General features: G+C 52.6%; 1 protein-coding gene across 2 annotated transcripts in view; it reads left to right on the top strand.

Moving 5' to 3' along the window:
* TULP4 (TUB like protein 4) overlaps window positions 1-24,478 on the top strand; it is a 174,823-nt gene that overhangs the window by 130,605 nt on the left and 19,740 nt on the right. For both annotated transcript variants that reach the window (XM_056125865.1, XM_056125864.1), the window contains exons 4-8: window positions 3,414-3,594; window positions 6,535-6,669; window positions 12,274-12,440; window positions 19,614-19,838; window positions 20,356-20,590. In XM_056125865.1, coding sequence (XP_055981840.1) covers window positions 3,414-3,594; window positions 6,535-6,669; window positions 12,274-12,440; window positions 19,614-19,838; window positions 20,356-20,590 — 943 coding nt within the window. The remainder of the gene's footprint in view (window positions 1-3,413; window positions 3,595-6,534; window positions 6,670-12,273; window positions 12,441-19,613; window positions 19,839-20,355; window positions 20,591-24,478) is intronic.

Raw genomic sequence — 24,478 nt, 5'->3', positions numbered from 1 at the left:
GAGTGGCACCCAGAGGTGTGCTAGGAACTAGAAGTCCTCGCTCCAAGTCTGACCACCTGGACTGGCCACACCAATGGAGCCAGACCTGAAAGAGGGTCTGGTCGTGGGTATTTTTGGGGACAGATGGGATCAGGTCTGTCATCTGGAAAGGTGGCTGCAGGGCCTTTACACATCCAGGATTGATGGCCCATAGGCAGTTGGGTCTGGGCATCTGGGGGTTGAGGAGAGCCGGGCAGTAGTGAAGTTCGTGAGTCCATGCATGACCCTGCAGAGGGGCCAGCTCTGCTGAGGGCACACTGAAGGCTTGACCAGGAGGGTGCCCCTGCTGGATGCATCTCACCCTTCACTTCGCAGACTAGTCGACCTTTCTTTATTCTTAGTTATTATTTGCAGATGACAGTCTATAGCATGTTACAGAATTATTTTACATTGCGTATTTTTAAGAGTATATAGCACTGTAGCACTGTCCTCCAGTTGTTCATCGATTTGCTCGAGCGGGCACCAGTAATGTCTCACAACAAATTGGGGGACTTCTTGTTACTGTTTTTGGCTTTTCGAATGCATCACGGGGAGCTTGCCAGGCTTTGCCAAGCGGGCGAGATACTCTCGGTAGCTCTCCAAGAGGGGCAGAGGAATCGAACCAGGTTGGCCACATGCAAGGCAAACCCCCTAGCTGCTATAATTTTATTCTTTTTTCTTGAAGCCCTGCTCACGTAAGCTTTATCTTGTTGGAAGTAATTAGCATGAAAAGAGCTCGTAGTTGAGGAACTTTGGGGGCCTTGGCACAATAGCACAGCGGGGAAGGTGCTTGCCTTGCATGTGGCCCGCCTGCATTCAGTTTCCAACACCCCATGATCTTTGATCACAGAGCCAGGAGTAAGTCCCGAGAAGACGGAAGGTCCAGGAGGGAGAACTCCCGGAGCGGGCGGGGCTCTCTCCAGGCTTTGCTTCTGAAATGCGTCCAGAGAAAGAGCATTTCAGCTAAGAGTGTAAGAAGTGACATTCTGCATGTCATTGAAAACTGTTGGTCAAGCGAGTTCGCTCAGCCTCAGCCGAGAGGTGAGCAGCTGGGCCCCACTCTTCCACTGTCCCTGCCCATTGCCCGTGGACACGTATGGTCCCTGCCCACGGCGCAGTTTGTACTGTGCTTCTCAGAGTTCCACGCGCTTTGCCTCTCTCTAGGCCGGGTGCACGGAGAATTCATGTCTGCACAAAAAGACATTTTTTGCCTTTAAAATTTTATTTTACTGTGGCTGGAGCAATAGCACAGCGGGTAAGGCGTTTGCCTTGCACGCGGCCAACCCGGGTTCGATTCCCAGCATCCTATATGGCCCCCTGAGCACTGCCAGGGGTAATTCCTGAGTGCAGAGCCAGGAGGAACCCCTGCGCATCGCCAGGTGTGACCCACAAAACCAAAAATTTTTTTTTCATTTTATTTATTTCAGTTTTTAATAATTGAAATCTAGATGATGTTCAGAGGGATATTTAATGAGAAATTAATTATTCTAAGACAGCTTAGTAAGTTCAGTGCCTATTACTGAACCAACGAAGTGAACTGTGTTTTACCTCACAATTAATCTACCTTAATCATCAGCATTCATGTCCTAAAATTGCTTTTCGGTTATCACCGACTTTAATGTGTTCATTGAGCATTAAATATTCATAATCCCCCTGTGTGCCCGAAGCTCTTGTAGGTGCCAAAATCATAAAAAGTGGAAGGAGGCAAGAACCTTCGGGACCTCCAATAACCTTTCCTTTGTGGAAATTCTAGTCTTGGTAGCCAGGTGGCCTTGGCATGGCCGTTTCTGCGGGGCTCTGTCAATGCGGCTTTTGTTGTGTGCTTCAGAACCTGGGCGGCTCGTCACAGGCTCGTCACAGGTGTCAGTAGCTGAGCAGAAGATACAAAGTACCTGCTTCCTGGGCCCCAGGGTTCCTGCTGGAAACACTGCTACCAGGGCGGCTTCGTTCTGCTCAAGGGAGGGTTTGCCCACACCCAGCCTTCCTCCGCCTCACTGGTTTTGGTGTGGCCTAAACTAAAGTGTGGGCCCTGATTTGCTCAGGAAGCGCCGAAGTCTTCTGCCAGCACAGCCGAGTACTGAGACCAGATAATTTTGGCAGAGAGGTAAAGCTTTAAGGACAGGACTAGCATGTACAATGCACTCCATGAGCGGATGCATGTCACTAGTGTGGGACCGACCGCTTTGATTATTGGCCGTTTCTGTGCTTATTCACTATGTAATAACAAACCACCTCAGAAGCCTCTCTTTAAAATACGTTTTGATAGTGCCATGCATAACCAAATGGTTTTGGTCAGACATACACACCAGTGTTTCTTCTCATTTCATTTCATCATCCTGTTATTCATCGATTGCCTCGAGCAGGCCCCAGTAACGTCTCTTTCATCCTAGCCCTGAGATTATATTCAAGGCTATTTAGGAGAATGAGACCCATCATTGTTACTGGTATTTGGCATATTTGGTACGCCACGGGGAGTTTGCCAGACTCTGCCCTGCAGGCAGGCTACATTCGATAGCCTGCAAGTTTGTCCAAAGTAGGAATAAGACAATAAGATGTCATAAAAAAAGTTCTGATAAGATGTTGCGCGGCCGCAAATGCGGCCGCGCGGTTCCTGGATCTGGATATTATAGTCTCTGAGTCTTGGCCGCTGATGGGATTACACGGCACCAGGGGGCCAGGTGGTGGGTGTGACCCCCGCCTACTGGAATTTGGAGGATCTGGGTGGAAGATGCTCGACTCCCAATTCGAGTAGGCTTGGAGGTCTCGGCCCCGGAACCCGCATGGCTTTGTCCCTCTGCCAGTACCTTCATGTGTGCGGAGAGTGGTCTCAGCATGGTGGTGGCTGGTCCTGGAGGTCTTCGGCTGCCGGAGCTCAACCCGCTCCCCTCCAAGGGGCTCCGGGAAGGAACACCCAGGCGCGGGGGCAGAAGACTGCACTGTTCTCATCCTGTTTCTTCTACACTTGAGAAATGATTTTTTTATTTGTGGATGTGGAATTGAACCCAGGATCTCACAAATTTGCTCAAATTCCAAACTACATTCCTAGTCCTATAAATTTGAGTAGTCCCTAATAATGGCCCTCTGCCTTTTCTTGACACCTCCCCTTCCAACCAAAAATTAAAGGCAGGAAATAATCCCAAAATTCCAAAATTTGATTGTGATTTTTTTTTTTGCCAGTCAGAAGTGCCTATCTAGTAGAACAAATGCTTTACTGTGCTATTTTCTTATTCAGAGAACTGATAACTTGTCTGTGTGGCTCAGTGGCACACGTGATGCTTTGTGTTGCTGTCAGTTAACTGCTTCAAGTGTCCTCATTCCCAGTGGATTCGGGCTTCCTATACCATGTGATGGCAAGTTCACGTGGCCCGAACCCCGCCTTTGCTCCTTGGTTGCAGGTGCTGTTCGGCACGGCGGACGGCCAGGTGATCGTCATGGACTGCCACGGCAGGATGCTGGCCCATGTGCTGCTGCACGAGTCCGACGGCATCCTCAGCATGTCCTGGAACTACCCCGCCTTCCTGGTGGAGGACAGCAGCGAGAGCGACACCGACTCTGACGACTACTCGCCCCCGCAAGGTAGCGTGCCCCGGGCTCTTGCTCTCCGCCTGGGTCCGGCCACCCTCGCTGTGCTCTGCTCTCACTGGCTGAGCTTTTCCAGGCTCTGAAGAGACTCTGAGCCTTTCTGGATCCCTGTGGTGGTATTGTGGGGCTTAGCTGCTTAATGAGAGGAGAACTGAAGATGGAAAATGCGGGGCTGTTACTGTCACTTAATGTGTGGCCATCCAGGTCCCTGAGTATGCCAGGGAGGATGGCGCTCAAGGGGACGGGCAACTGCAGGGCTCACCACCACTTCCTGGCTCCTGAGTTGTTCGGCCAGAGGCTCTTTTCCTCAGGGCAGAAGCTATGAGCCTCCCAGAGAGGTTAGATAGACCGGGATTAGCGGACACCCAAGTTACCCTGGAATAAAGGGTTGTGTCAGACTTGGCGGGGACGGTTGAACATGCCAGCCTCCTTCAGCCCTGCAGGAAAGAAATGTTGATGCTGGTCCTTGCCCGTGTCAGTGTTTGTCTGGCCTGCTCCGGGCTTTGGTGCCTCCCACAGCCCATCCCTGCACCTGCCTCTTTCTTCAGACAGACACGACACCTGAAGGAGCGAGAGAGATGTCCAGTGACCACACTGCACGGGACACCTGCCCTTGGCCTGCACGGCCAGGCTCATACTGGGTCCTTTCACCCTTTCCTAGAGGACTCATCCGGGAGCAAGATTGAGAATGCTCTTCCCAGCGGGACTTTTTTGCGGGGGTCTGGGGGTGGGGGGCACAGCTGGCAGAGCTCAGGGCTTCCTCTTATCGCTGCAGCCAGGGATCACTCCCAGCTGTGCTCGGGGAGAACGTGTGGTGTCAGGGATGGAATTGGGCTGTGCCGCGTGCCAGCAAATTCCCATTGCCCTGCCTGTCACAGTCACCCCACCCCCACCCATCGGACTTAGAGATACTCTGTTCTGCTTTCTCCTGCTGTCTCAGACGTGCTAGTGGGTGATGTGGGGGTGTGTGTTTAGTTTTTATTTTGTTTTGGACTGGGGAGGGACACAGGGATCAAGGCAGGGCCTCCTACCTGTGAGTTCTGTGCTGCCATTTACTCCTGGGGTCATGTACTCGAATAATTATTTATTATACTGTACGCTCTGGAGCTTTAGAGCAGACAATGAACATGTTTCTGGGCAGTTGGGCCTGACACCCCAGAGTTCATTTGGGGCCATTTCTGGTTGCCTTTAGGGACTCTGGGTCCATTGAGGACCTTTCTGAGCAAGGCCCAGATCATTTCTCCAGCTGAGGAGTGACAGCAGCATCTTAGGTTATTAGAAGGCTCAGCATACTCTTAAAGCAGAACTTAGTTGAACTTGGCCCCCCTCTGTCGCAAAGAGCAGCCTGCGATCCAGAGACCAAGTTACCGAGCACATCCCCAGTGAGCCCCCATGTACTGCAAAGGCAGCAAAGATTTCATTGGTGTCCTGGGAAATTGGAGCACAGAGAGCGACAGCGAAGAGCCTGCACCTAGGGTCTGTGGCAGGCTGACTCGGGGTCTTCGGCCAGTGTTGGGCAGGCCCACCCAGCTGGCTGCCAGAGATGAGCTCGGCATGTGTGGGAAACGGCCCCAGGAGCCCTGACAGAGTACCCTGATTCACCGCAACTTGGGTCAAGAATGACTTCCTGCTGTTTGAATCCTGGGGAAGAATCTAGAACATCACCCATCATGGCTCTTCCATAATATCTGATGGGATCTCCTGGAAGAATGACCAAGGAAACTCCCAGAGCTTGATTCTTTCTGCCACACTGCCGGTGACAAGCAGAGTTGCTTCATGAGCCACATAGACTCCGAGCTTGTCTCCAGCCCAGGGCCTCTTACACTCGAACCTTCTCCAAAAGCCAGTGGGGGTGGAAAGCATTTGGCTGTGGGTATTCACTTCTGGAACATTCACTGAGAACAATTTTCTCTTTATGGAGGACCAGGATTAATAAAGCATTTTCATCCCCCTTTCCACTATCCTCACACACTAGAAATACACTAGACTGACTTACTTGTGTGCAGTATCAGAAACATATAACATATCGCCCTGCATGCATGTCAACTCTTCGCATGACCTGTCCAGCTGCAGCAGAGCCTGGGCGCCCAGCTCTTGCCCCCCGAGCCGTCTGTCCTGCTTCTGCTCCCCTTTCCACCATGAGCTGGCAGCTTCTGAGGCTGTCAGGCCAGGCTACTTCAACTCTGTCCTCCATGAGCTATTTCTGCCCAAGAAATTTTCTATGGCTTTGGGTATATTGTATATGGAGTCATCATACAAGTAAAACATTTACTTAATAAATTATAATTTATACTACAGCAGGTAGGACACTTGCCTTGCATGCAGCCAACCCAGGCTTGATCCCTGGTGCCCCAGAGGGTCTCTGAAGCCCCACCAAGAGTGACCCTTGATCGCAGAGCCAAGAGTAATCCCTGAGTACCACCTGGTGTGGCTCAAAACAAACAAAACATTTTTTCAAGAAATTTTTTAGTTTTTTTTAAGATCCCTCTCGGAGAGCCCGGCAAGCTACCGAGAGTATTCGATATGCCAGACACAGTAACAACAAAGTCTCCAATGGAGACGTTACTGGGCCCGCTCGAGCAAATCGACGATCAACGGGAGGGCCTTTACTTTTACTTTTAAGATCCCTACATTCAGCTACGTGTCCCCATGTAGAGTCAGACCCCGCAGATTAGGAAACTGGGATATAGTGTTCTTGTTTTGCCCACTCAGAGTCTGGTTGGCATTGTCAGGGAATTTAGGGTGTGGGGGGTGTGTGGTTGGGGCTGCCCTCAGCGCTGCCCGCGGGCTGCTCCCTGCATGCAAGCTCAGCATGATACAGCCCTTGGGTTCTCTCCCCAGCCCCTCGGAATTTCTCTGACGCTGCAAGATTGTGGCCTTGGGTTTGGCTGTGTGCGTGGGGCTCATTCTCACTCGGCGCTTTTCTTCCTGCAGATGGTCCGGCAGCGTATCCCATCCCGGTGCAGAACATCAAGCCGCTGCTCACTGTCAGCTTCACCTCAGGAGACATCAGTTTAATGAGTAACTACGACGACTTGTCTCCTACCGTCATCCGCTCAGGGCTGAAAGGTATGGAGCCCCGCAGGGCTGCTTCCAGGGCGGGGACTGGCTGTCTTCTTGCGGACACTTCCGGGCCTGCTGAGTCTGCTGGGGAAGGCCATTCTGTTGCTGTGCTGAGCTCACCGGTCTCCACCTTGCCTTCCCCTGGGGAGAGTCTTTTCCTGCTCCTTCCCACTGGGACAGGAATGGGCCTCTCGCAGGCCCACACAGCAGCGGAGACAGCAGCCGCTGGATGCTTCTAAGAACTGCTGTGTGGTAAAGCCACCTTGACAGACTGGTGGGCGTTCCACGGTCACTTGACTGGGCTGTCAAGGTGAAGGTCAGCGGCCAAATCTGCTGCCTTCCTGACAGACTGTCTGAGATGCTATTAGCCCTGAGAGGCACCTGACCTGCGTGTTGAGGTCCTGGGTTGTCTCCTTGGCATCTGTTGGTCCCCCCTTCCCCCAAACACAGTGAGTGCTCCCCACTCCTAAAGCAAAGTCTGTCCGGTGTTGTGGCCCAAGGGGCTCCTGGGGAAAACAGTTCTTCGTCTACAGGCTTCAGGCCTAATGCAGACATTTCTCTCAATGGGCAGGAGAGGGGAACCAGAACCTTCTATCATCTTGTTCCTGTCCTTCAGAACTAACTGACCCTCAGTCCCAAGGCCTGGCCACGCACAACTGTGAATTACAGGCATAGCACAACTCGCGCCGAGAGCCTGCGCTGCTCTACTGGAGGGGACCGTACCTGTGAGGTCCTGATCCCACCCCAGCCCACCCCCAGCCCTCTCCCAGCACGTACTCAGTCTGTTTTTAAACGCTTGATTATTTTTAGAAGGTTGTTATACTCCATTTTGTTAATCAAAACTCAGATGGTAAGGAATTATTTGGCCTCAACTCCTAAGGGATATGAAATCTGTTTTAGTCCTTTATCTCAAAAAACAGCCCTGTTAGGAGCTGAGTAAGTATGTTTTTGTGATGATGCGGAATTTAAATCTCTGGGTTTTTTGAAAGTTCTTTTCTGGATTTTCTATCTTTTACAGAATAAAATAGCCATAAGGGAGCCGGAACGATAGCACAGCGGGTAGGGCGTTTGCCTTGCACGCGGCCACCCGTGGCCAACCCGGGTTCAATCGCTGGCATCCTATATGGTGCCCCAAGCACCACCAGGGGTAATTCCTGAGTGCAGAGCCAGGAGCAATCCCTGAGCATTGGTGGGTATGGCCCAAAAACCATAAGAAATTCTCCTGTAGAGTGTTCAGTAATTCAAGCTCTACTGTTTTTCTTAAAAATTTCTTTGTCAAAACTCTAAACCCAAGTATGTTAATTTCACCAGAAGCTTTCTCTCCCTCCTTATAGTCCCCAATTTTTTCTCTAGCAAATATCTGATCAGGACTGAAAATAATGCCATTGCTCAGTTCTCCCTTGTTTTTTGTAGGTAAATTTTTCCATTTGCTGCTGGAAGCCTTTTTCCAAACAATAAAGGCATCCTGGGCTGTTTTCGTTTGCCTCTGGCAAGCAGGGGTTGCATGGGAGCAGCTCCTGGAACAGAGCATGGGACACATGAGGGACCATGTGTAGCAGGGGCCCACGGTAGCACCCCCAGAAGTGAAGGCTTGTCAACTGGAGTCTGAGCCCTGAAGAACAGACAGTTCAGCTGTTCATAGCCTGAGGAGAGATGGAAAACTCTGTTACGGTGCTTTGGGTGGCCTTCGGCAAGGAGGTGCTGGGCTCCATCTTCCACATTTCTAGAAGGGCCACAATTGAGGTGAACTGGTATCATGCAGGACCTACTGCTGGCAGGTGTTTCTGTGCTGTCTAAACTCCAGGGTTTGAAAGAGTCGGTCTTTCCCCTGGTGTGACAAGCAGTCATTTCTTCCCCACTACTGGTTTTATTTGGGTTTTTATTGAATCGCTGTGAGATAGACCCTTACAATGGTGTTCGTGATTAGGTTTCAGTCATACAATGTACTAACACCCATCCCTCCACCTGTGTACATCCCCCAGCACCAGTGTCCCCAGTTTCCCTCCCATCACCCCCAATCCCATCCCTGGCCTGCCTCTATAATAGACACTCTTTCTCTCTCTCTCTCTCTCTCTCTCTCTCTCTCTCTCTCTCTCTCTCTCTCTCTCTCTCTTTCTCCCTCTCCGTCCCTCTCTCCCTCTCTCCCTCTTTCTCTTCCTCTCTCCCTCCCCTTTTCTGGAGCAATTAGGTGACTCACAGGAAACATCATTTCTGTCATAATCTATGTCCTGTTGCTCTGGTGGCCCGGGCCTTCTGTCCCGCTACCCATCCCCTCCATTGAGGGGGCTTTGCTGAGGAAGTTCTACCTTGCACAAAAGTCAGCAGAGGAGAAGTCTAGCTTCAGGGACTTCCTTTTATCACTTTCTCTTGGGTTTTACTGACAGCACCCTGGAAGACTTCAGAGCACACTGAGGAGAGGAAAGCAGAAGTTTCTTGGCGTGTGTGTGGTGCTGCCCTGTTGGGGCACTCGAGGAGCAGCCCAAAGGGTTGCGTTAAGCCTGGCATATTGTATAGTGTCTGCTCAGAAGAACAAAGTGCTTCAGAGAAGGGACAAAGCAAGGAACAAGTCTCGAGGTTTCCAGGGCAGCAGATTGTGAGGGACTCGAAAACACCCAGACTACTCAAGGTTATGATGTGACCATACCCATGTCCTTTCCCTGGACACAGGCCTAGAAGGGCCTCCTCCGGTGACAGTGGCTGTTGTCCCATATAGAGCGCCTTCAAGAAGGGCCGCCGGCTCACAGGTCAGTGCAGGCAGAGGGAGCCTCTGTGTCTGCCCTCAGCTCATGGAGACCCAAGGCCTAAGAGGCACCTTCGCTGCTCGGCAGGGCAAGGAATTCCTGCCAAGCCCCCAAACCCCAGAGTCCTCTGGGAGCAAAGCAGGCGCTCGTGTTCACTTCTCCTTTAACTCCGCACTGAAAAAGCCAGCCCCTGGGTTTTATTTCTTGTTTTTACAGAATTTTACGGGATTTCCCTTTTGCCATTTCACGAGCACACTGAGCAGGGGACTCCTGAGGACGGGGGTCGTGCTCAGTGGACTCTTCTGGGGTGGGTGGCGGGCTCGGTGGTTCTCTCCAGTGGACTCCTGAGGGAGGGTGACGGGTTCGGTGGACGCTCCTGAGGAAGGGTGGCAGGCTTAGTTGTTCTCCCTCATTGAGTATGTGCTTAGGCATTGGGGCCTTTATTCTGGTCACCAAAAGCATTGTTGTTTAAGAGAAAAACAATTGTACCGTCACACGCTTTGCTGCTTCTGTTTGTCCCTGTCTCCCTCGCCGCCTCTCTCACTTCCTCTGTCTTCCCACTTCTGACGAGAAGCCCACTGGCCATTACAGCTTTCCCTTCCCACCCTTCCCATCTTCCCCCGTGAGACCTGGGTGAGCCTCAGACTTCCTGGGGTTTGGGTGCTTGGCCAGGTTCTTGCTGTTCCTTCTCCACTCACACGTGTGTGCCTCTTTGTAACCAGCTCTGATACCACACAGGGCTCTTATTGACACGGAAGAACCATGTTGGCTCATTCAGACTCCCTGTAAAAGCAGAACTCTCCAGGCTTTCCCCCCAAAAAAAAATCCCTACATCTTTCCTGACTGTAAAGGTAGCATTGTTCTGCTGAGACTGACTTTTTGTGAAATGAGTAAGACTTCACACATGCCTCAGAATCATCCAGAAAGAGCTGTACTCAGGAGCATGGGCCTCTTGGTTGTGCTCTAGAACTCTCCATTTCTCCTTTCGAGGCTCCTGATCACCGTGTGAAGAGCATCGGGAAATGTGGAAAGAGGCGATTTCTGATTTGGAGGGTTCTTTGGATGTTTTTATTGGGCCACACTGACTTACTCCTGGCTCTGTGCTGAGGGGTACACAGGAAACAATACGGTACAATGGACTAAACCTGGGACAGCTGCTTGCAAGGCAAGAGTCTTACACATGTACATCTCTCTGGCCCCTATTCCTTGTTGTATTTTATGTAAAAATCACAGAAATAGTCCTAGAGATAGTCCAGTGGTTAAGGCCTGGCATATGGCCAAGTAGCAAGTTCCCCAACCAGGATTTTTGTTTCAGAGATTCTAACGAATAAAAGAAACTGTTACTAAAGTATTGAACAGCAAAAGTAGAGAGAGAGTATGGGGACTATTGTCTGCCATGGAGGCAGGGGGAGGGTGGGAAAGGGGGAGTATACCGGGGATATTGGTGGTGGGGAATGTGCGCTGGTGGAGGGATGGGTGTTTGATCATTGTGTGATTGGAACCCAAACATGAAAGCTTGTAACTATCTCACGGTGATTCAATAAAATTTGAAAAATAAATAAATATAAAGTATTGGGCAGAGCTATTTAGGATTGTTCCCTAAGAGGAGGTGGCCTCGCAGCCAGAATTCCTGGGCCAGAACTTCTACCCTGCCCATGTCAGGCCTTGCATTGTGAGGCCTCGTCCCGGTGAAGCCCCGTACACTGGGGGCCTCGCTCAGCACACAGCTGCTCGGAAACGTGGCTTTGAAGGAAGCACCTGGAGCAGTGGCCTGTCCTTTAGGTCGGCGGGGTTTGGTCTCTTCTGTGCGTTCCTTAAGTCAGCGTCAAAGGAAATAACGGTCCCTGAAGAAAATGCTGCTCAAGCACTCGGCTCTTCTTCCCGCGTCCCACGCTGGAATTCATTGCTGTTCCTCTTACCGTGCAACTGTCGTGGGGTCGTCGGGAACCTTGTGCGTGCGCCACTCCTGAATGCCCTGTGAGCAGGGGGCAGAACAGGAAGCCGTATTGTTCTCTGAGGCTTCCTCTGCACGTTGGGTGTGGGCCTCCCGTCTGCATCACAGAAATGCAGCCTGTTGTGACCGAGCACTTCCAGGCCGGGCAGCCTCTGGCAGGCGGGTGGAGTCCGGGTTTCAGGGCTTTCTGATCAGAGAGATGCTGTTGTACCGTCTTGGCAGGAATCTCTGAGTCCTCTTAGTACTCACAGCTTGTGTAACCCGCAAGAGGCGAGTGCATTGTTCGCTGTGGCGCGGGACCCCCATTCTCTTGCTGCAGCTTCTGGGTCTGAGTGGCCTCATGTCTCCGCGGGAACCCTCCTCTGACAGCATGGCCACCCAACAAAAGTGCTCCTCTCGCCCCAAGGACGTCATAGCAAGCTGGATAAGAATGAGGGCCTTCTGGTCTGACCTTGTTGTGAGATCGGACCTTGTTCGGAGCCCTGCCTGCCATGCACGAAATCACATGAATGTACTCCGGGGCCGTGCTCAGTTGGTGTTTTCCTCTTAACATTTATAAGCTCTTTGGTTCACCTGGATGGGGTGGGGTCCGTGTTCCTGCAGAGGAACTTGGGATGGAGAGTCGTGGGCTTTGCTGTTCTGCCTGTTGTCGCGGGGCTCTGGAAGTGCTGTGCGGGCTCTGCGTATCAGGCGTTGGCACCCCGCTCTGTCGGCTGACCTTCCCACTGCTCTGGATGCTTGCAGGGGCGCCGCAGTGCCCGTCGCTAGTGGAAACCCCTCTTTCCAGTAGAGAATATCTTCTTTGGAGAAGTGGCTCATTGCCGTCTTCACGGGACATGAGGAGGAGCCCCAATAGCTTTGTGCAGCATCTCTGGGGGGGCCCTTGTGCTCATCGTTTCTTCTTTGTGATTTCAGAGGTAGTGGCCCAGTGGTGCACACAAGGGGACCTCCTGGCAGTTGCTGGCATGGAGAAGCAAACCCAGCTGGGCGACCTTCCCAACGGCCCTCTCCTGAAGAGCGCCATGGTCAAGTTCTACAATGTCCGCGGGGAGCACATCTTCACTCTGGACACGCTCGTTCAAGTAAGGGTGTGTGTAAACCGTCTCTGTGTTAGTGTGTCCAGTTTCCGTTGGCAGACGGGGGGGAGCTCATGCCCACACTCGCTAGCTTTGCCAGGTAGTGCTCATTTGCTGATCTTCTCTGAAGCATGGGGCATCAACCAGGAGCTGTAAGTATGCGGGACTCTGCCGTGTAACCAGAATGATTCCTCCGCGAGTGGAGGGAGCTGGTGCCCAGCAGCTCCAGGTAGAAAACAGAAGGCTACAGAGCCTTTGCTTATTCATGCTCCATGCTGACCGTGCATGCCAGTCATGAAGTTTGATGCTTCAGCCGAGTTATTGTTCAACAGTATGTTTAAAAAACTGCCAGGAGTGAGATGGGCACAATTGGCGCCTTCCTGCAGGCTTTTATCTCGAAGTCTCTCTGAACCAGTCTGTATCTGGTGTGAGTCCATCGGGGAGAGAGGACTCGGAGCGACCGGAGAAGGCAGGCCGGGAATCAGCCGGCAGTTGGCATGGCAGCAAACAGCTCCCGCTGACCAGCTCACTAGAGAGGCGAGGGGAGCAGTGGGGGGAAGGCTGCATGGGGACGTGGATGTTGATTAAATGTCCCTTTTTGATTTGCTAAACATGCCATCTTAACCATCGGTTTTGGTTATTTTTTTCATTGTGATTTAAAAGTATGGGGCCGCACCTGGTGGTGCTCAGGGCTTACTCCTGGCTCTGTGCTCGGGGATCCCTCCTGGTGAGGCTTGAGGGACTGTGTGGGGTGCCAACGATCAAACCTGGGTCAGCCTCATGCCTGTACAATTACTCCAGGCCACCCCCACATGCACACACACACAACCCATTAAAGTGTACGATTCAGTAGTGTTACACATGTTCGTTGTTGTGTAACTCATCTCCAGCACTTTTCACCTTCAGAAATGGAGCTCTGCACCCACTTACCAACTTCCGCCAGCCCCTGGACGTGCCCTCTAGCTTCTTTGCGCCTGTACTTCTCCTCCGGGTTCCTTTACTGTCGTGGGCTTCATATTGCCCTTCCTTTCCAAAGCTCCTACACCCCCGTGCCCTCCTTACCTGTGGTCACTTGGGTTGCTTTCGCCTTTTGGTGTCTGTGCCTGACAGGCACTGAGTGTGAGTGTCACACTCACAGCCCCTTCCTCTGCCTCTGTGTGTCTTCCCAGGGGGGATACACGCACGCAGTGTTGCTGCACCTGCCCTTGAGGAAGTGCCATGCTGTTGCCCAGGGCTGCTGCACTGTTTCTCCTCCCCAGCGCGCCTGGTCCTGAGCCTGTCACCCGGGACGGGGCACATACCTTGCTGTGTTCGATGGCAGCCCTCTTGCTGAGGTGGGGGGAGGGGGAGGCATCTCTCCCCCTGGTTTCCCTGTGGCTGAGTAATGTGAGCATTCCTTCGTAGTTTTATGAACCGTTTGTAGTGTCCTTTGGAGAAACACCTATTTAAGAACTCATACCTATTTCTTTTCCTTTGGTGTTCAGCTATGGGATTTAATGCATCTTTTTACGTGAACATATTAGTTCTAGGACAAGTGAGCTTGTTTTGCTCCTTTTCAAACACCCTGCTCTGTGGGAGGACTGTGCAGACAGAACTGAGCTCCAGTGGGCAGAGCATCATTTGCCTTGCATGTGTCTGACCCGGGTTCAATCCCAGCATCATATATGATCACACCAGGAGTGATTCCTGAGTGCAGAGTCAGGAGTCATTCCCGAGCACCACCAAGTGTGGCCCAAAAACTGAGAATTGAGCCGTGTGCTGGTTATAGGGATGTGACAGGCTGAAAGGAATTCTCCACTGAAGCTGGCTCCGTGCTTGTGAGTTGAAAGTCTTGCTGTCCGTGAAGGCAGTCCGTGAAGGCAGGCATAGTACAGTTTGCCCCAGCTGAGGAGGAAGTGCAAAGGTTTTGTAGTAAAGTCACAAAACGGGAGAAACTTAATAAACTAGTCAAGACATCCTAGAAGTGAGGGATCATAAGCTGGGTGTGCGGATGACTAATGCCCTGGGCCTGGGAAGTGACCAGCCATGCTCCGTGTGCTCTGGGGCAGTGCCAGGGATTGAACCAGGATCGGCCTCAGGCAAGGCAGGCACCTTCCCCCATCAGCTCTCTGGTCCAGATTCCCACTTTGAATAGAAGGAAGTGGTCGAAGCCGAGTGGCTGAGCCTCGGGGAAAGCTGAAGTTGAGTACAGCTGATGCCGTCAGTGTCAGCTTAAGACCAAGGTGTGTAGCAAATGAACATAGATCTCGGGTTCCCCCGGGAGTGGGATCTGAAGGAGGGTGGCCCGTGTGACACCACGGCCATTCTGCCTGCCAGTTTGCCCAGAGCGCGGTAGGAGCCCAGCCTCCTTCGTTCAGCAGGTTGATGGGCTTTCAGGCCCTGTGCCCTTCTCACTGTGGCCACATGCCAGCTCTAACCCAACAAACGGAAAGACAAGTGCAAGGACAGGAATGGCCATCTTGGTGTTGGGAAGACTTTTGTTGTCAAAATATGTGAGAATCGAAGCAGAGTCCTCGTGTCACTCAGCATTGTCCTCTCTTTGGTACACTGCTCTGTCTGTGGCACGTCCCTCCCCGCCACCTCAGCCTGAGGGAATCAGTCCTCAGTGCCAGCTCTGCCCTGTCTTTCCGGAACCTGCCCCCAGCTGCAGCCTCCTCTCTCTGACCCTCGGTGCTGGACGCTGCACTGCTTCCTTCTCGGTTTGCCTGTCTCCTCTCGCACAGCAGAGCCCATGCTTTCTTGCTTCCTCATCTGTGTCTAATGGAGTGGAAGCTCTCAGCCTCGCCAGTGTGGCTTTCTCCTCAGCTCTCTCCCCTTGCAGAGCTTGGGTCTGAATTCTCTTTGGAGAAAAATAGCCCTCCAGCATCCCCACATTTCCATAAGTCGTTGACTCCTTTTCCATATGAGGGTTTGTTTCAACCACTTGAAACAGTGCCTCTGTAACACAAAGTTTAAAAAAATAATAATGCTGTTAAAAATCAAGCAAAATATTATATGTAGCACCATTCTTATCTAATGATTCTAAAAGCATGTTATCTGTGCTATGCTAGTCAAAGAGGCCACGGGCGGAGAAAATTTTTATAGCAGGAAGGAAGTTAGGCAATTGATTGGACTGTTTATAAAAAGAACTAAATGCAGTTTAGATTGGATAATTTATTTCCAAGTTAATTAGATTGCCGGCTCTTGCATGCAGGCCATTGCCCAGCGCTCAACTTGCAGCAGCCTCAGCTTTAAGTTGATTCTCCTGATTTATGTATGAGAGCAGTGTCTGCAGCTGAACCGCTTTGAAAGAAGTATACTGCGTGTTTCCCTTCCCATATAATTTCAAGTCCCGTGGTTTATCTCATTAACCATTATCTTTGGCTGTCCAACTATAATCAAGTAGCTGATCCTCTGACAGCAGATTGTTAGTTAATGCCTCTGACTGCAATTTGCAGGCTTTGGTACTTTTGGTCTGGGCTTTGGTGGTGTTTGTGACTGTTTTAGACTCATGAGCTTTTTTGTAACAAGGGCAAGTTGGAGAAGACAGCATAGAGTCTGTGGTTCCGGTGTTAGAGTGAGACTTTGGGGTAAAAGATTGAGAGGAGTAAAAGGAAGAGGATGGGTGTGAACATTTAAAAATCAAGTAGGAGATTGTGGTATGGTCATTGACTGTGCTCTTGAAGGGAAACCCGTTAGTCCCAGAAACCCGGGGCCCTCAGGGTTGCGGCTCACAGCCTGGAGGGGCCCTTGCTGTGTTTTGGCTGTCAGTCTCCAAGGAAAGTTCTTCCCGGGCTTGTCTGCTGATGGACAAACCTCCGGAGCTTTCCTTTGGCCCACTGACACTTCCCGAAGTGGACTCTCTGCTTGCCGGTTTGCCTCAGATTCAGATGGAGACATATGTGACCGTCCCTACGCAAATGAAGATTAGAACGCTGATTGACTTCACAGTGGCAGCCCGCCTTCTAAAAATAGAGCCTGTGTGATTTGAGAAGAGATTAAGTCCAGGGATTTACAGCTGGGCTTGTCCTGCGCAGACAGCAGCTGCTTGGACAGAAGCGTTCATCTGTGCAGCTGCTGTGCTCCTGGGGTTATTGTACACGTGCGTCCTCCTCTGCAGCTCCCAGGAGCACAGGCAGTGTTGACCGTGAGCCTGAGGAATGAGAGGCCACTTGGAACAGAGGCTGTGGGGGGAAAGAGTGACAGAAATGAGCCTGTATAAAAGTAGGAAGGACCGGAGTGATAGCAGGTTGGGGGCTTGCCTTGTACGCTGCTGGCCCAGGTCCAGTTCCTGACCTGGTCCTCTGAGCCCCACCAGGAGTAGGTCCTAAGCACGGCTGGGTGTGGTCCCAAAACAAAACCAAACCAAAAAGGGTGGGAAGACCAGGATGAAGGGACATGAGAGAGGATTTTTGTGTGTGAATTTCTCTCTCGTTCTGTCGAAATGTAGGCGACCATAGGGCATTGTGCGGACTGTCGAGTTACACCCCCTGGATTTGGTGTATTTGGTGCAGTACACTTACCGCACCTGCATCGCTTCACATAATGACCTTTTCTTTTTTGTGGTCCCAACGCTTACCTACCCTCTGTTCTTCCAGGAGCGTTTCAGGTGGCTAAGCCAGACTGCTGACTCTTGTGCCCTAGCGGAGAGTCAAATCCCACATCAAAGCGCTTCCTGCAGACCGCTGGGGCTTGTCAGGACACTGAGGGCAACGTTCGGCCCACCTTGAACTCAAGCAGTAATTACAGTAATTAATTTCCCTGCTCTCAGTGAGAGAAGCAGTGCTCACTATTGCGAAATCCGCCCCGATTTTTCCAGTACAACCTGAAACAGTAGTAATTCCGAGGCGCCCGTATGAGTTGGCTGCTTTATCTTTTCTGGAGTATGTGCTATAAAAGTGAAATAAATGTGGGGCTGGCAAGACCCTTGCCTTGCGCATTGCAGGGTTCAGTTCCCGGCACCGCTCTGGTTGCCTGAGCTGGCCAGGAGTGGCCTCTGTGCACGGCCTGGTGTGGCTCCAAAACAAAAGGGGAAAAAGAAAGAAAGAAGCGAGTGTGGAATAGCAGGTCACCTGCCGGAGTAGCGGTCACCAGCTCCATGAGGTTGGTGAGTGCTGCTCACCAGTGAGCTGCAGGGAGACGTGGGGTTTCTGAAAGAGGGCCTTTCCCGAGGGTTTCTGGACACCCCGCAGGCCTCTGCACTTCTCCAGGCTCCCTGCTCTCGGCCCTCTAGTCTTCCGGGTCCTTTTAGGCCTCCTTGGTGTGGGACCGCCTGGGAGTGCTAGCCCTCTGCTCTTGGGAACTGGCGGGCCAGAGCCATAGCACTGCAGGGAGGGCGCCTGTCGTGCACACGGCCAACCCGGGTTCAATCCCCAGCATCCCATATGGTCCCCCAAGCACTGCCAAGAGTAATTCCTGAGCGCAGAGGCAGGAGTCACCCCTGAGCGTCCCCAGGTGTTGCCTCGGGCTTTCTCCATGTGCTGTGCTCAGGGCTTCTGTTTGTGGCTGAGGAGTGGGCTGAGGAGAAAGCTGAGAGGGAGCATTGTATGCGCTATTTCTCTTTGTGACAGGCCGGCAGATAGTGTTTGATGGGACACCCGTGCTCCCCAGGTGGCCAGTCACTGTCTTGATGTTCAGAGAGGCAGCGCCCTGTGGGAGATGAGCAGCGGTCACTTGTCACATGTCACCTCCTACTCCGCCTCTCCGCCTGCGTTTGCAGGTGTGTGGAGTGCAGATGGGGCCCCTGAGACCATGTGTGCTACCAGCTGCAGCACTACTGGAGCTCAGGGGATTCTTAAAACATGACTTTTAGGATGATTTTTAGGAACAGACGTGAGGATGCATCAGATTCCCATCCAGCTTGGCGGGCCTGTGTCTGTTTTGGGGCCCTTTGTAACAGATTAGATGCATGACTACCAAGTGATAGCTTCACATCTTCCCCCCAAACTGGTACCCAGTGTTAAGGAGACTCACTTTGGAAAGCAGATCTAGAAGGAGGGATGGGGACAAGGTGGGGGACATATACGCACTGGAACCATGGGCGATGGGCTGCAGAGGAATGGGACGGCAGGAGAGAATCAGCTCCTCTTTCTCAGGCTCTCGTGCCCCCTGAAACTCCCTCCTCAGCTCTGGGCTGAGAATAGCGTCGTAGGAGGCCTTGGGCCAAGGTGTATTTTTAAGTTCGCTGCAAGTCCAAAAGGAACTTGTATACCGGCCTACGCAGCAGGGCGAGCCCTTTACTGTATCTCGAACATGCTCTTTCTTCTCTCTGGGAAGTGCTCTGAATCTCCAGACCCCCCCAAAGAGGTGCCCCTGTACCCTAACACGGGACCCTGTGTTCTCGCTCTGCAAATGGAGGGAGAGAAGTTCTCTTCACTTCTGCTTTTTTGTCTTGAAGTTGAAACGAGGCTTAGGTGACCCTGGGGACCACTCGAAGTGAATGTCTCATGTCCTTTGATCTTGATGTCCGTCACTGAGGTGTTGGGGAAACTCTGCTTCTGGCAGTCTCATGAGCCCTGCCCACCTCGTCTGATCTCTGAAGCTCCTCAGCCCTCCCTAAGTCAGCGCCCGCCTGTCGGGGGGGAAGGAGCAGCCCTGCCCTTCTCTCCCTTCTCCCTGTCACGGCACCCCGGGTAGCTTGCACGGGTAGCGACCATTAGAGAAGCTGGCACAGGCCCTGTGTTCCCCTGCTCCCTGCCACCATCTCTGTCCCAGAACCGCAGTGAATGACAGTGACTTTGTTCATGGCAGTGAGTCACACCAGTGCTCTTCCTTCGACTTCACTGAGGACTTGACCCCTCCCTGCTCTGGTTTTCCTCATGAGAGCGGAGAAGACCGCCAGGGTTCACACCAGGGCTCCAGCCACCCCACTTGTGGCCCCCGATTCCAGCCCGTGGGGGGTGGCTGCCTGCTCTCAGCCCAGACCACAAGCCCCTGCTGCTTCTTTGGGGGTCAGGATAAGGAACACGGGTGCCGGTAGCCTGCACTGAGGGAACTTGCCTGCAGAGACACCAGAGCTGGGTTAGCTTCCGTGGCCCCCAGAGAAAGGAGGTTCCTGTTGCGGGGAGTGGGAGGGGAAAAGGGCTTTTGGAAACCAGCGTTCCTGGAGCCAGAAGCTCTCCTATTTTGCTTGCTTCGGCACACGTGATTTTCTCGTGTCTCAGGCACAGACTCCTGAGCATTTCTCCTCCCACCCCGCAGCGCCCCATCATCTCCATCTGCTGGGGCCACCGGGACTCGCGGCTGCTCATGGCCTCGGGCCCAGCCCTCTACGTGGTCCGGGTGGAGCACCGGGTGTCCAGCCTGCAGCTGCTGTGCCAGCAGGCCATCGCCAGCGCCCTGCGCGAGGACAAGGACGTCAGCAAGCTGGCACTGCCGCCCCGCCTCTGCTCCTACCTCTCCACAGCCTTCATCCCCACCATCAAGGTATGTCTTCCTCCCGCCCTTCCTTCAGGGAGAGCTCGGAGCGCGGAACACGGCCTCGAGCCCTCTGCTCGCCGGTGAGCGTGGGCTGAGGAGGGGGGAGCTGTGAGTCTGCCAGTCTTTTCTGTCCACCGCCGCCTTGGTGTCCCCACGGCCCTCGTCCCGCTGGGGGGAGCAGGACACACGTTGCCAGCAGCTGAGTGAGGTGCCGGGCCCAGCCGGGCAGGCGCTGCTTCTCCTGGAGAGCCGGCTTGGGAACCGGCCCCAGCCGCGGTCCTGAGCCGGCTCCCCAACCCGCAGGGGGGTTTCTCAGGGCGGAGAGTGGGAAGTTGGAAGACACAGTGCTCAGAGACGGGGCTTGGGTGATGGAGGTGCGACCGTGGCTCGGGCCCTGAGATTCGGGCGCGCACCCTGCCTGTGAGCCCCACCGCTTCTCCCCCAGCCGCAGCCCTGCTCGTCCCCAGCACCAGCCACGACGCCCGTGTCTTGATTGCCTCTTTGCTCTCGGTCCTGCCTCCAGCCTCCCATCCCAGACCCCAACAACATGCGCGACTTCGTCAGCTACCCCTCGGCCGGCAACGAGCGTCTGCACTGCACCATGAAGCGCACCGAGGATGACCCCGAGGTGGGCGGCCCGTGCTACACGCTCTACCTGGAGTACCTCGGCGGGCTGGTGCCCATCCTCAAGGGGCGGCGCATTAGCAAGCTGCGGCCGGAGTTCGTCATCATGGACCCCCGGACGGATAGCAAGTCAGGTGAGCCCTGGCAGAGCTACTCAGACCTTGCTCTCAGTTGTGGCGGTTGAGGCGGGGATCAGGCCCAGCGGTCTGCTGGTCGGGGTCGCAGCTCAGTCTCGATGCTGGGCCTGACTCTCTCCGACCGCCCTGGCAGGCGTTTGGGGAGGGGGGGGGGGGCCGGGGCGGGGCTGTGTGATTCCCGGACAGGACAGCCTGGAGATAACTAAGGTAGTGCATTTTTAGGTGTGGGGTCTAGGTTTAGTGGTGGGGTTGGAGAGCAGGGGGCCACACCCGGCACACGCCCTACCCGCTGTACTGTCTCTTCTTCCCTAAAGTGGTGGTTTTAGATAAGAACCCTTAAAAAGAGAAGGGCGGGGCTGGAGCAATAGCATAGCAGGTAGGGCATTGCACGTGGCTGACCCGGATTCGATCCCCAGCATCATATATGGTCCCCTGAGCACTGCCAGGAGTAATTCCTGATTGCAGAGCCAGGAGTAACCTGGGCTTCACCAGATGTGACCCAAAAAAGCAAGAGAGAGAGAGAGAGAGAGAGAGAGAGAGCGCAAAGGGCTGGTATGTGGGGAGGTGCTGAGTATGCATGGTGTGAGGCCCGGCTGAGGGATGTCTGTGGCTCTCTCTGTGGTGGCACCACATCCTCGTGCCCCCATGCTCGGTTGACTAAGCCACCAAGAAGGACCCCAGGCTCTTAGGCATCACTTGGGAACATTACCTGTACACACTCACATGCCCGCGCACGTGCGCACACACACACACGCACACACGCACTCACACTCACACACTGGGTGAAAAACTGATGCTAATAATACAGGGAGAGGGATCGAATCTGTAGGGGTGAGAGGAAACAGATAGAAAGGGGAGAGGACGGCTAGGAAGGAAAGAAAGGAAGGAAAAAGAAGAATGAGGAAAAGGCTGGAATTGAGACGAGTTTCCACGAAAGGGCAAAAGAGAAAGAAACTCTGGTGCGGTCACAATCCCTCTCAAGTGTCGTCCTTAGTGTTCTGCCCAGGTATGCAGTTGTCCAGACCCTGTTCCCACATACGGGGTCCCCAGCAGAGAATCAAATGGGAGAAAAAGACTGGGGTGGAGCTTGGCATGCCCATACCTCGCTGCCACCCCTCGGTCATGTGCAGACCCCGCCGCTGATGAGATGCGGATTCCTGAAATGAGGATGAGAGCATCATGGAGACCGTGTATGGCGTGCCTACTAGGCGGGGCCTTGAGACTCCCGAGGTTCTCGGGATCTGTTAAAGGCAACTCTGCCATTGTGGAGTTCGTAATCCCTTTGGATTATACCTTAAATGCTTGGAAAGTTCAAAGAATCAAGTCAAAATTTAAATAGCCTAAGGTAAAGGTAAAGGTAAAGGCCCTCCCGTTGATCGTCGATTTGCTCGAGCGGGCCCAGTAACGTCTCCATTGGAGACTTTGTTGTTACTGTGTCTGGCATATCGAATACTCTCGGTAGCTTGCCGGGCTCTCCGAGAGGGGCGGAGGAATCGAACTCGGGTCGGCCATGTTGGCCGCGTGTAAGGCGAACGCCCTACCCGCTGTGCTATCGCTCCAGCCCAAATAGCCTAAGATAAAAATAGAAAATGTTCCAGAGACGGCAGGTGCTGACTGAGAGGCTCTGTTAACCGGTGAGGTCCCTGAGACCCCAAGAGTGCTCGCTCACACTCACTGACTCCTCTCCCTACCCCCAACACACACACACACGTATGTATGTATGTTTTCCCTCTATGCAGTCCTGTGTATTCCTTCCTCTCCATGACCCAGCAAATGACTTAAGTCTCAGAAGTCTGCCCCCTGAGCTACCTAGGAATTAATGCACAAAAGTTTGTATGCCACATTAGAAATGTTCTCTAAGAAATAAGAAATGTGTTCCTCAAAATTGCCACTGATTTTTAATACATAGTATGAGTTTGCATAATTTTTTTAAAATCAAGATCCACAAACTTTCAAAAGGCATTTTAAGTAAAATTTTCAGTAGCTTCTGTCTCCCGCTCCTCCCACCCCCCATTCGTGTACTGATGCCCTGATCCCTTACTGCGTTTGAAAGGGCTTTGAGAGAATAATATGAATAGAGTCCTAACTCAGTAATGATGGCCCAGCCCTTCTCAGCCTAGTTGGTTTCAAAATAGTTTGCTAGTCACTCAGCCCAGAAAACACTACAAAAGGATGCAAATTAAGAGGCCCAAATCTTCAGGTTCACTCTGAAAACACTTAGCATGGAACTGCCCATGGAGGCCTGCGGGTGAGAAAGGCCGCCCAGTGTCCAAAGTCTGGTCCTCTCTAGAGGCAATCATGTCCATTCTGTCGTTTAAACGGGGCCGTTAAACGGGGCAGCATGGTGGGGCTGGACACAGGCTTGGTGGGTCAAAAGGAGGACTGATTGTTTTGTGGGGGAGGGGGTGTTGAAGCCACACCCGGCAGTGCTCAGGGGTTTTTCAGGGATCACTCCTGGCAGAGCTTTGGGAACCTGCATGTGGTGCTAGGGATTGAGCCCAGGTCTCCTGTGTGCAAAACAAATGCCCAGCCTACTGTCTATCGCTCCACCCCTCTCCATTTTGTAATCAGATTTTTTTTTTGTATTGTGTTGATTCAGTTCTTCATTTAGGATATTAACTGCTCATCAGATTTTTGCAGAAATGTTCTCCCCCTCAGTAGGCTGCCTTTTCTTTCTGTCAGTTGGTTCATGTGCTGGGCAGAAGCTCTTGTTTGGTTTAGTCCCATTTGTTGATTTTTGCTGCAGGGGTTTGTGCCCCAGAATCCTTTTTCCCTGAGTGTCTACCACAGTGAGCCCTAGTGCCCCAAACAGCAGGAGCTGGAATGGCCCAGGGACAGCAGTAGCCTCAGGGCACTTGTGGGTGATTCCTGTCTGTTCACACAAGGTCGGTCTCCAGAGTCCACTGAGCTCTCTCTGCAAAGAGATAAGCCAGAAAAGCTTGGGGACCTCTGGTCCTGACCAATACTGAGGTGTTTCTTCCCTGCATTTTCTCGTATTGAAGGCTTTGACCCATTTGAGTTTATTTCTATGAATGGAATAATGGGCTGGAGCGATAGCACAGCGGTAGGGCATTTGCCTTGCACGCAGCCAACATGGCCGACCCGAGTTCGATTCCTCCGGCCCTCTCAGAGAGCCCGGCAAGCTACCGAGAGTATCTCGCCCGCACGGCAGAGCCTGGCAAGCTCCCCGTGACGTATTCGATATGCCAGACACAGTAACAACAAAGTCTCCAATGGAGACGTTACTGGGCCCGCTCGAGCAAATCGATGAACAACGGGAGGACCGTGACCGTGACTGTGAATGGAATAAGACTTGGGTCCAATTTAAACTGTATGTGTTTATCCAGTTTTCATAGCATTTTTAAAGTATTAAGTGCATATATATATATATATATATATATATACAAAACTCTTAAGATTTTTTTAAAATTTAAGTATCAATGCTTGCAATATTATTATTACTGTTTTGTGCTCACAGTGCTGCTATACCACACCTACCACCTGCGTCGTTTGTTCGGTTTCATTCTGCACTGTGGTAGGAATGGAACCCAAGGTTTCCCAGAACAAGTGTTCTGCTGAGCTTCACCCATGGCCTGATGGTCATTTGTTGAAGAGACTGCCCCTTGCTCATTGGCTGTTCTTGGTACTTGATTGTTAGTTGACTCTCTATGTAGAACTAACATTTTTGGGTGCTTGTTACAGAATTTCCATTCTAATTTAATGATCCGAGACTCTCTAGCAGTGTGAAGTGTCTCTGGCTGCTGGCCCTGCCTCTTGATTTGATACAGGGGCCTGAATGTCTGGTTGTATCGATGCAGGTGGCAGACGTAGTGCCTCGGCTATGTAATTACAACCACAGTAGCTGGGCCCTGGGCGCTGGACCCC

Source organism: Sorex fumeus, unplaced genomic scaffold, assembly GCF_029834395.1.
Source record: "Sorex fumeus unplaced genomic scaffold, SorFum_2.1 ptg000061l, whole genome shotgun sequence".
NCBI lineage: Eukaryota > Metazoa > Chordata > Mammalia > Eulipotyphla > Soricidae > Sorex > Sorex fumeus.
This window is presented reverse-complemented; position numbering and strand designations above follow the sequence as displayed.